This window comes from Mugil cephalus, chromosome 9 (assembly GCF_022458985.1).
Source record: "Mugil cephalus isolate CIBA_MC_2020 chromosome 9, CIBA_Mcephalus_1.1, whole genome shotgun sequence".
Classification (NCBI taxonomy): domain Eukaryota; kingdom Metazoa; phylum Chordata; class Actinopteri; order Mugiliformes; family Mugilidae; genus Mugil; species Mugil cephalus.
The window spans coordinates 1-11,706 of record NC_061778.1 but is presented as its reverse complement, the minus strand read 5'-3'; the positions used below and the strand labels follow the sequence as shown (position 1 = coordinate 11,706).

The following is an 11,706-nucleotide window of genomic DNA, read 5'->3' as shown; positions in this document are numbered from 1 at the left end:
ATTAGAATTTAGATTTATACAAAAATTTATACGAGAATTGCTTTTACATATATATATATATGTATATATATGTATATATATTTACACACATATATATATATATGTATAATACTAAAATTGTTATATAAATAAATAAATCAACTACAGATTTAGCTGAAGAAAGTGTGACGGTGGAGATTATTATTTGAGAGAGAGAGATTTAGATATTCAACAAATATTTATTATTGGATTATCAGGTATGAGATTAGATGGATGTTTTTTTTTTTTTTAAATATACAGATGGAAATTTTGGAATATTTTTTTTCCTTAATGCAAACATTCTGATTAAAATTCTTCCATTAATCCAACAAATTATACATTTTTTTTTATTAGCTTATTATATATGTAGTGACCTAAGCCTGTAGTGACTGTGCAGCGAATGTCAGGTCCTGACTCTTTCTGCAGCGTTGTACTTTGTAGACGGTCCCTGCTCTCGCCTTTCAGCATTTCTAGAACGATCAGGCACGAAGCTGTAGCTCTGTGTTTTTAATCAGATCAGGAGACATGAGGCTGTAGCTTGGTGTCTACATCCCTACAGCTGGAGGCACAGAGCTGGACACTCAGTCCCAGTTTATAACATGTTGTCCAGCCAGGGGCAGAGAGAGGAGAACGATGTGGCGACGGGAGGGATGAAGTCGGAAGAAAAAGAGCAAACAAATGCAGAGAAAGAGGAAGGAAAGATGGGGGGAAAGAAAAAAGAGAAGGAAGACTCCTACAATTTTATTTACAACCCAAGAACCGGAGAATTCCTGGGCCGAACCGCTAGCAGCTGGGGTAAGGTTTCTCTTTCTAACCCTAACCCTAATCCAGCAGCTGGGGTAAGGTTTCTCTTTCTAACCCTAACCCTGTATAAACAGAGGATGTAAAACAAACTGAATGGTGTAAACAGCTTGTTGTATGGGTTAAATGTGTTGACTGGCTTCACTCCTTCATTTAATAAATGACTGAATCAGACAAACTCTGGTATGTTACCCCAGGAGATGAGGAGACAGATGAGAGGTGTCAGGATTCAGGCTGAACTGTGAAAAGACTTAACACAAAGTGACATCACTTGTTCTGTTTGACGTTAGAGTCCCTCTCACCCCCCCTGTTGGGACAGTATGGTTCTATGAGGTCTTTCAGATATGATGGAGCTCGGCCTTTCAGGGCCTTGTATGTAAGGAGGAGGATTTTAAATTCAATTCTAGATTATAAAGGGAGCCAGTGAAGAGAAGCTAATACTTGAGTAATATGAGCATTTGATGATGAGCGTTTTGAATCAATTGGAGGCTTTTTAAAGAGTATTTGGAGCCAGACAGTAACAAGTTACAATAATCCAGCCTAGTGACAATAAAGGGTTTTCATCATCATCATCATCATCATCATCATCAATACATGGTGGAGGCAGCATCATGGTTTGATGCATGAGTGCTGCTGGTGTTGCTCATCTCACTCTGTGATCACACACTGAACTCTGACAAATACTGAGCCGTTCTCCAAACCCACACGGTCCCTTATGCACGTGCTCTGTTCCGTCGAGGTCCAAACTGGATGTTTCTACCAGATAAAGCCCCTTGACTCACATCCAGGACCAGTAGAACCTGGCTGCAGGAGCACAGGATCCAGGACCAGTAGAACCTGGCTGCAGAAGCACAGAATCCAGGACCAGTAGAACCAGGCAGCAGGAGCACAGGACCAGTAGAACCAGGCAGCAGGAGCACAGGATCCAGGACCAGCAGAACCTGGCTGCAGGAGCACAGGATCCAGGACCAGTAGAACCTGGCTGCAGGAGCACAGGATCCAGGACCAGCAGAACCTGACTGCAGGAGCACAGGATCCAGGACCAGCAGAACCTGGCTGCAGGAACACAGGATCCAGGACCAGTAGACCCTGGCTGCAGGAGCACAGGATCCAAGACCAGTAGAACCTGGCTGCAGGAGCACAGGATCCAGGTCTTAGAGTGGCCCCTCAATCCCTGGACATGAGCCCCATTTTAAATCTGTGGTGGATTATCAAAAGGTCTGTTTCAAAGAGCAAACCAACAAATTTAGAAGAATTAAAAGTAGTAATTGAAGAAGAACGGGAGCAGATTAGCTGTGAACAATGTGAAAGACTGGTGGGAACATGGAGCCAGGATTAGAGCTCTACTGCTGCTAATAAATATTAATCTGATCATCTGATGCTTCATTTAGTTTCTGTTCAGCTTTGAACACATTCTCTGTTATTTGTTCACTTTGATTCCAACGATGTTGAGAACTGACACTGTGAAACAAAACCGTCAAGAATTTAGTTTTGTTAATTCAATTCAATTCAATTTTATTTATAAAGCGCATTTCATGCACAAGGCAGACTCAAGACTCTGCTTTACAAGAGGTAAACATAGTTACAATACAAACAGTTACATAAAAATCAGTTTGGAATCAATTGAAAGGTTGAGTGCATGTGGGGCATTTACAGTAAAAGCTGCCTCCCCTTCTTTGGATCTGGTGCGAGGGATAAGTAGATGGCCACTGCCTGTTGACCGAAGTGTTCTTGCTGGGATGTAAGTGATGAGCATATCTGTGATGTACTGAGGTGCTAGACCATGTAGTGCTTTATAAACCAGGAGCAGTATTTTCAAACTGATTCTTGTTCTAACAGGTAACCAGTGCAAAGATTTAAGAACAGGTGTGATGATATTTGATAAACAATTCCATTCCATTACAGTTATCTAATCTACTTGTTATAAACGCCTGGATTCATTTTTCCGAGTCTGATTTTGACAGAAAGACCCTCAATTTGGAGATATTTTTGAGATGATAAAAAGATGATCTTGTAATGTGATTGATATGACGTCTGAAATTTAGATTGCTGTCAATAATTACGCCCAGGTTCCTTGCTTCAGTTTTACTATCAAGAGAGAGAGTTGAGATGTTTTGCGATTTTCAGTCTCTGAGCCTGTGCACCAAAGATGATTATTTCTGTTTTGTCTTTGTTTAGTTGTAAAAAGTTTTCTGACATCCATTGATTAATATATTTGATGCACTGAGTGAGGGATATTATGGGTGATAGGTCATCTGGGTGTAGTGAAATGTAAAGTTGCGAATCATCTGCATAATTATGGTAACTGAGATTATGCTTGCGTATGACATGAGAGAGCGGAAGCATGTAGAGACTGAACAGCAGTGGTCCAAGAATTGACCCTTGAGGTACCCCACATGTAATGTTCATTTTGTCTGAGTTGAATTCACCAATGGAGACATAAAACTGCTGATCATGAAGGTTGGTTCTGAACCAATTTAGAACTGGGCCAGACAAGCCAAACCACCTTTCAAGCCTTTCCAGTCAAATTTTGTTATCAATGGTGTCAAACACAGAGCTAAGATCAAGTAGAACAAGAATTGAGATTTTTTTGGAGTCTGTGTTTACACGTAGATCATTTAAAACTTTAATAAGTACCATTTCTGTGCCATCGTGGGGACGAAAACTGGACTGATAAGTGTCTAAAAAGGCTATTTGATGCTAGATAATTCTTGAGCTGAATGTAAACTGTTTTTTCAAGTATTTTGCTAAAGAATGGTAAGTTGGAGATGGGCCTGTAATTTGCAATAACACTTTGATCCAGATTGTTCTTCTTCAGAAGTGGTTTGATGACAGCTGTTTTTAGTGACGTGGGAAATATTCCTGACTGAAGAGACACGTTAATGATATGTAGAACCGCGGGTGCTAGGGAGTTAAAGGCAGTTTTGAAAAATGGAGCTGGGAGAGGATCCAGGCAGCAGGTCGAGGACCTTAACCCTAACCCTAACCCTAACCCAATATTGTCAAGTTCTGTCAGATCTAGACAGTTAAAGTGAGACATGACACAGGTGGAGTTCCTGGAGAAAGGAATGGTGAGTTCAGTGCTAGATTTAAGGGCACTAATGTTTTGTCTAATAGAAATGATTTTGTTATTAAAGAAAAAAGCAAATTGATCACATTTTTCTGAGGACAACATTTCAGGGGGAATGGTGGATGGTGGGCTAACAAGTCTATCAAAAGTGGAGAAAAGCACTTTACTATTATTTATATTTTCATTGATAATTTTAGAAAAGAATGATTGTCTAGCCTGTTTGATTGCTTTGTTATAGTCATTCAGTTTATTCTTGTAAATGTCATTGTGAACCTGAAGTCTTGTTTTTCTCCACTGTCGCTCTGCCTGAGGACACTTTCTCTTTAAGCATCTGATGTCCACTCCATTTCTCCAGGGAGCCTTTGTTTTTTTACATATTTAGTTTTGAGTGGTGCAATTTTGTCAAAGACACTTTGTATTTTTGAGTTGAAGTTGTCCACAGGGTCCCCAGTTGAAGATATTGTGGATAGTGACATCTCTTTTACATTCTTCTGAAAGCTTTCGATAGTATTGTCATTAATTATGCATTTTTTGAATAATTGAGAGCTGTTACGTTTTACAGGGAAAGCAGAAACATCAAAATAAATGCAACAGTGATCAGAAAAAGCTACATCCACAACAAGAGGCATTGTAATGTTAAGTCCTTTTGAGATGGCAAGGTCAAGAGTATGTCCTTTATTGTGGATGGGTCCACGGACATGTTGAGAGAGGTCTTATGGCTTCTGGATCAGTTTCAATGTCAATGTGAATGTTAAAGTCACCAGATATAATTAGACAGTCATAATCAGTCGAAACTAGATAATAGCTGAGAAAGATCTTCCAGAAATCCACATTTGGATTTTGCTGGACGGTATTATTATTATTATTATTATTATGGACAGTTATTATTAAGACTGTAGATTTGCAGTGTACTGACAAGGCAAGGTATTCAAATGATGTGAATTCACCAAGGTGGACTTCCTTATTGAAGTTTGGAGGTACAGTCTCAATGAGTGTAGCGGTTCCATTTTTATCCAGCCAGGTTTCAGTTAGTAGAGTGAAGTCTAGACTGTGGGTACTAATGAGTTCATTTATTAAAAATGATTTATTTGTAAGTGACCTGAGATTTAATAGAGCCATTTTTATTTTTATTTTTTGAGGTGCATTTCTATGTGGGGAGCTGATAACTGGAGAGATATGGACAAGATTACTGAGGTTAGCTGAACTGGTGAGATCAGAAGTGCATTTCTTAGGCCTAAAGTTTGTGATAACGTAAAGTTTGGGATAGATGAGATTATCACTGGACTGCTATAGTTCTTGGAGTGTGGAATTGGTGACCGTCAAACAGAGTAAGCCATGCAGGAGTGCAGGGTGAGTTCAATGTTCAGGGATAGGAGGCGAGATCCTATAAGGTTTGGGTGGAAATGGTCGTTTTTGAAGAGGTCAGTTCTTTTGAGAAAGGGGTGAAGTTGTCCACATATGGGATGTCTCGGCTGCGGCAGTATCCTTTGAGCCAGATGTGGAGCTGTCTTAGTCGGCTGAATTTTACATCACCTAAACAGGGGGGAACAAAGGGCCCAGAAACTACACACTGTTTGTTGGAGTCCATAATAGTACTTACGAGGGAGATGTAGTTCTCCTTAACCTTCTCCGATTGCTGCAGTTTGAGGTCGCACGAACGACCACAGTAGAGACTGACGGACGTTGAGAGAGCACCTGTGGGATGACGTCATTGATATCCGTAACGAGCGCACCTGGGTGGCAGGAAGTGCTGTATCTGCTGATCTCCACGTGTCGTACCATAGAAGTTCCAACAACAAGAACAGGGGAGCAGTCGTCAGGAATATCCAGATGTCGTGTGGCCAATGGCACAGAGGGCTGCCGAAGCTCCACCTGGGACGCGGGCTTCACTGAGACAGTTGCCTCAGGTATTCGAGACGCACGCTGCGACGCGGGTGTAAACAACGGCATGGAGCGGCGTAGTTGGTGTGGAGCCAGAGGAGATGGAGACGACAGAGCCGGAGGAGAGGGTCGGGGTTCCTCTGTGAGAGGAGTAGGATCATCTTGGTACCCTGATGACACACAGCTTTATGCCAATGCCACAGTCGCAACTCCACCCTCATCATCACCCACATCTCCTTCAAAACTCACCACGTGTCTGGAGGAGATAAATGTTTTAAACATCGCATATCTGCCAAACCGTCTTATCTTGTTTTTGTTTCTCTTTCCCCAAAATTATATGTTTTTTTTCTTTGTTTTTAACCTGTAGCCCTTTGAGATCTTTTTATGAAAAGGGCATTATAAATAAAATGTGTTATTATTGTTATTATTATTATTTCTATTAACAGTACACTCCATTCTGTGCAGCCAAAACAGTCCTTCAGGTCTACACTGGCCTCAGGTGTCCGCTCTCTGAATGTGCGGTTGGATGCATGCAGCCTCTGTATGCAGAGGATGTAGGAGGGCTGGAGGTAGACCAGGTTGTGGTCTGATATGTTCCATTGTCTTTATTCTGTCCGTGTAATGAAATAACATGAAGTTGTTTCCTTCAGGTCTCATCCTCCTCTTCTACTTCTTCTTTTACGGGTTTCTGGCTGGAATGTTTTCTCTCACCATGTGGGCGATGTTACAATCTCTCAACGAAAATGTCCCCCGATATCAGGACCGAGTGGCCAATCCAGGTGTTCACCAACACACTCCACTTCCTCGTGTTATGTTAAACATGAACATGAAGCTCACATGAACCATGGTATCATTTATTTGCCAGCCAGGTTCGGTTGGTCTTCAGTGTTTAATGATCACCGATATTTGTTTTGTTTTAGGTTTGGTGATTCGTCCTCATGCAGCTGAAATCTCCTTCAACCGCTCTGACCAGACAAACTACAAACTCTACATTCAACAACTGCACAACCTGCTGCAGCGTGAGTGACAACATGAACACCACATTTGAACTAAAACAGATTAAGTCAAGCAAGAGTCACCCTGCAGAAACACTGTGATCTTCAATTTAATTCAGTTCAATTCAATTTTATTTATATAGCACCAATAACAACACAAATCGTCTCAAGACGCTTCACAAAAAACAGCCTGAAACCTCCAGAGCAGCCTGAGGGAAAAACTCCCTTTAACAGGAAGAAATCTGGAGCAGAACCAGCTCATATGGAGGAACCATCTGCTGAAGACCAGCCAGGTAGAACCAGAGAAGATTGAGAGAGAGAAGAAGAACAGGAGAAACAAGATAAACTAACTTCTGTCATAGATAAAAACATCAAGCTGAAGGAAACATGTAGGATCTAGTAATATAACACATAGCTGATGATCTCATCATGAGCTCATATGGAGGAGTCATTTGCTGAAGGCCAGTGGGGAGAGAGTGAGAATAACGGTTAGTAATAGAAAATAAATTATAAGAGAGGGAAAATAAATTATAAGAGATTAGAGGACAGGAGCCAGAGAAGAAAGAGGAGAGGACATGTCCTCAGTGCATTGTCCCCCTGCAGCCTAGGCCTATAGCAGCTAAGTCCAGCTCTAACTATAAGCTTTGTCTAAAAGGAAAGTCTTAGTCCTGACCTTAAACGTAGAGACTGTGTCTGCCTCCAGAACCCAAACTGGGAGCTGGTTCCACAGGAGAGGAGCCTGATAGCTGAAGGTTCTACCTCCCATTCTACTTTTAGAACCTCTAGGAACCACAAGCACACCTGCACTTAGAGATGGTAGTGATCTGTTGGGACAGTATGGTTCTATGAGGTCTATGTTATTGTTGCCCAAGGAGGTAATATTTCCTGCTTTTTGTGTTTGTTTTCAGATTATAATGACAGCATTCAGAAGCGTAATGACTTGTGTCTTGTGGATGAATACACTGAGCAGGATGACGAGCCCATAAAGAAAGTTTGTCAGTTCAAACGCAGCATTCTCCGTCAGTGTTCTGGTTTGATGGACTCTAGCTTTGGGTACAAGGATGGAAAACCCTGCATCATTGTCAAGATGAACCGGGTCAGTGAAAGATTTCTCAATTTGTTCAGAGGTTACTACATCGTCAGTTTGATAAATATTTGTCTGTGATGAGCCAATGATCGTCTGTTTACTTTGATTCGTTATTGGTATCCTGATTTACTGTGAAGGGTCTTAATGGAACTAAGACATCATTAATAATAATTAATAATGTGCTGTCCCAACAGCCAAAGAACTGACAAATTAATTAATTAAATCTGTCTGTCTGCAGGTCATTGGCCTGAAACCAAGAGGAGATCCATACATCAACTGTACTGTCAAGGTAACCCACACCAGACACACTCTGACAACTATTATTTAATTAATTCATTAATTTAATTTGGTCTGCTCACATTTTTACTGTATGTGTTTTGGCCTCTCTCTGATAGAGAGACACTCCATTACAGATGCAGTATTTCCCATCTAAGGGTCGCCTCGACAAGATGTTTTTTCCATACTATGGCAGGAAAGCTCACGTGAGTATTTCCTTTTTTTTTTTTTAAATTAATCAATTATTATTATTTTTATTTATCAGCTTTCCTCAAAGAATCAAACCAATGGCACCATGTCTTGAAAACTCAAATCATTTAATATGTTTTTAAATTCGGACAGCGATTCAACAGGTGACACTGGCTACACTGAGGGTGTATGTCACTGCGGGAGAACTTCAGCTTCAGCATATTCACGAGTCTTTATTTTGCAGTGACAACAAAATCAGTTTCACATAACTGTTTCTCAATCATAGATAGGCCACCGAACATGGCTTAAAAAGCAAAACTTGAGAGGGGGAGAAAATCACTTTGTCACAACTGAAAAACTCATCTTTTCCTGAGAAACACCTGAGGTACGGCGTGCAGCTTCCCATGCCACGTGAAACCACTCTCTGAATTGACTCACATAGCCAAGCTGTTGGCACAGTTATCATAAAGAGCTGGAATACCGGGTACACAGCATATTAAGAGAGACGACATAACTGAGTATTGTTTGACTGGGGAGAACTGCACGCCATCAGTCCTTTATTTGCTTCACCTGGTGCGCTGGTGTCAATAGGAAGGCAACATTCAAGAACAGTACATTTAGCAACAGTTTAATACAAGCACATTGTGACCAACAGTAACAAACAGGAACTTTTCTTGAAGTAGACAGAGGGGACCACGCACAGCACGTCGGAACTAATTCTGCAGGGCTGAAACAAGTTGACTCCTGCATGGTTTCCCTTGCAGCTTAGAGGAAAGGCAGACCTTCATCGCAGTCTTTCCCAGTGTCTAGACTGTCACACCGTGGTGAAGATGTCTTGTCTTGGGTTTGTTTTGTCCTGTCATTTCCTGTGTTATTTTGAAAAGTAATTCTCCTCTCGTTTCAGGTCACTTGCCCTTCCTCATGTGTCTCAGTCTGATTGCCCTAATTGTTTCCACCTGTCCCCTATTTCCCTCCATGTGTTTAAGTAGTCTGTGTTCCCCTTGTCTTGTGCCAGAGTGTTATCGTCCTCGACCTGCACCCGTGCCTTGTTTCATGTCTACACCCCATAGAAGTTTTCAAGTAAGCCAGTTATTCCTCTTGACAAGAGAATTTTTGTTTGTTAATTCTTTCCTTAGTTTAGATCCTTAGTCCTGAGGTTTTCCTCCATTTGGAGCGTTTTTGTGTTTTTCGATTTGTTTCTTTGAGTTTTTCCTCCTTCTGGAGAGTTTTTCGTTCTCAGTAATCAGAGTTTAAGCCCTGATGAAAATCCTTGAGCATGCCATGGGATTGGGGTGAAAGGCACTGTACTTTCTGTGGCGCATTGACAGTGATGAGGACTTGAGCGAACAGCTTGGACATAAAGTTTTTGCCTTGGTCAGTTTGTGTATATAATTGGGCAGACCGAAGTAGAAAAGAAGTTTACAAGCGCAATTTTAATGTTTCCTCAGACACAAGATGTGCATATGTTTTCGTTTCTGGTTTCGTGGTTTTTGTTTTGATGGTTGCTGATCCCTTTCCAACCAGTCATCACTACTGAGGATGTTTCAATGAAGACTTGGACCGAGACAAAAACAGACTTTTCCATTTAGATTTCCATCAAAATGAAATTTCGATGCAGTGGCTCAGAGCACAGCAGGAATACTAAACAGAAACAGTATGTACAAGCACATGAATATGAATTTTAAAAACTTTGTATAAAAAAGATACCGATGCTGAGGCTGAAGGGTCAAATATGTGAGCATTGTTTTCTACTGCCCAGTTTACATCTTCATTGTTGCAATGAATGTTTGTATGATTTGCATTATTTCATGAGGTTTGAACAGGTCTCTGCATCACCTCCCTTCCAGCTGTAGCTTTTTTATTTATTTTGTCATGACGGGTTTTTACTGGTTTTGATATGACATGGTTATGTGTTGAATTGTTCACTCTGAAACTCTCTCCGAGTGTTAACTGAAGATCTCTCTGTGTTTACAGCCTGACTATGTTCAGCCTCTGGTTGCAGTTAAGGTGATGTTGACCAAAGAAGACTACAACATTGAGCAGATGGTGGAGTGTAAACTTGAAGGTTCGAACCTGCATAACAACGATGACCGAGACAAGTTTTTGGGTCGCGTCACTTTCCGAATCAAAGTATCAGAGTAATCGGATGCACTGGTTGCACTAAGAAGTTGGTCTAGTATGGTAAACAAATCTTCAGCTTAGGGAGCTTTTTCAACTCAGACCCGATCCTGCATGTCGAATTGTTTCAGTCAAATCGTTTACGTGACTAAATAAGCAGGAGTGTGTACTTTAAAGAATTTTCATACGGGATTTAGAGTGGCACGGAAAGAGCACTTACCTCACAGAGTGGAACTTTAACCGTATGAACTGTGCTAAGCTACTTTAATTATTGTGTTTATGTCAACAATGATTCTACACAAACATTAGTTATGGAGATCCACAAGTTACAGTTCTAGTGCCAATTCTTTTTTACATTATGCTCTCCTAGGGCAATAATATTGATAGACATTGAATAAATGCCAGTTGCTATTCAGATGACACCTAACTGTATTTATCTTTGAAACAAGGTGAAACTAATCAGCCAGTTTAACTCCTCTATGTGTGTGTGTGTATATATGGGTGGCACAGTGGCTTGGTGGTTAGCCCTGATGTGTCTCCGCGAGGGTTTTCACTGAGTATTCCAGCTTCCTCTCACCTCCAAAGACTGAGGCTGATTGATGACTCTAAAATGACCCTAGGTATGTGTGAGTGCAAACGGTTATTTGTCTATGCATTAGCCCTGCGACCTGTCCAGGGTGTACCCCGCCTCTCGCCCAATGCCAGCTGGAATAGACTCCAGCAACCCCCATGACCCCAGTGAGGATTAAGCGTTATGGAAGATGATATATATAAAAAAATATAGTGTTACCACATTGTTACAGACTTCATGGTTCCTACAGTGGCTGAGAGACCTCAACGCTCTGCAACATGAGAAAGCGCATGCAAATAGACTTACAACACCTGCAAACTCAAACGCTCTGCAAACTCACAACGAAAATGTTTCCAGAAGACCCTAAAAGTGATGGACCATCTTTGCTCAAAACAGATCCATCATATTAGCAACTGACTCCGTGTCTGTCACTTACTTCAACAATAGACTGCTGGTAATACATTCTCTTCATTCAACTCATTTGAAAAATGTCACCTACATTTCAACCTATTTGTGTCTTTTATCTCACAGATGTTGCAGAATAGTATTGCCTTTATATTTTTTATTACTGTAGGTATTTCTGATTTTATTTTCCTCCATAGCTACACCATTGGTTCATTGGTGACATGTTTATCCACCCATGGTGCCTAAAAGCTACACAGACCTTCAGAAGAAACCTCCTCAGGCTGGACGTGTGCAT

General features: G+C 41.0%; 1 protein-coding gene across 1 annotated transcript; it reads left to right on the top strand.

Annotated features, from left to right (window-relative positions):
* The first annotated feature begins 497 nt into the window (after nt 1–497).
* atp1b3b (ATPase Na+/K+ transporting subunit beta 3b) lies at nt 498–11,700 on the top strand. Its single transcript, XM_047594380.1, has 7 exons — nt 498–813; nt 6,421–6,549; nt 6,691–6,789; nt 7,674–7,861; nt 8,091–8,141; nt 8,248–8,334; nt 10,292–11,700. The coding sequence occupies exons 1-7, from the start codon at nt 618–620 to the stop codon at nt 10,457–10,459; spliced, it is 918 nt and encodes a 305-aa protein (XP_047450336.1). The 5' UTR covers nt 498–617; the 3' UTR covers nt 10,460–11,700.
* The last annotated feature ends 6 nt before the right edge of the window (nt 11,701–11,706 follow it).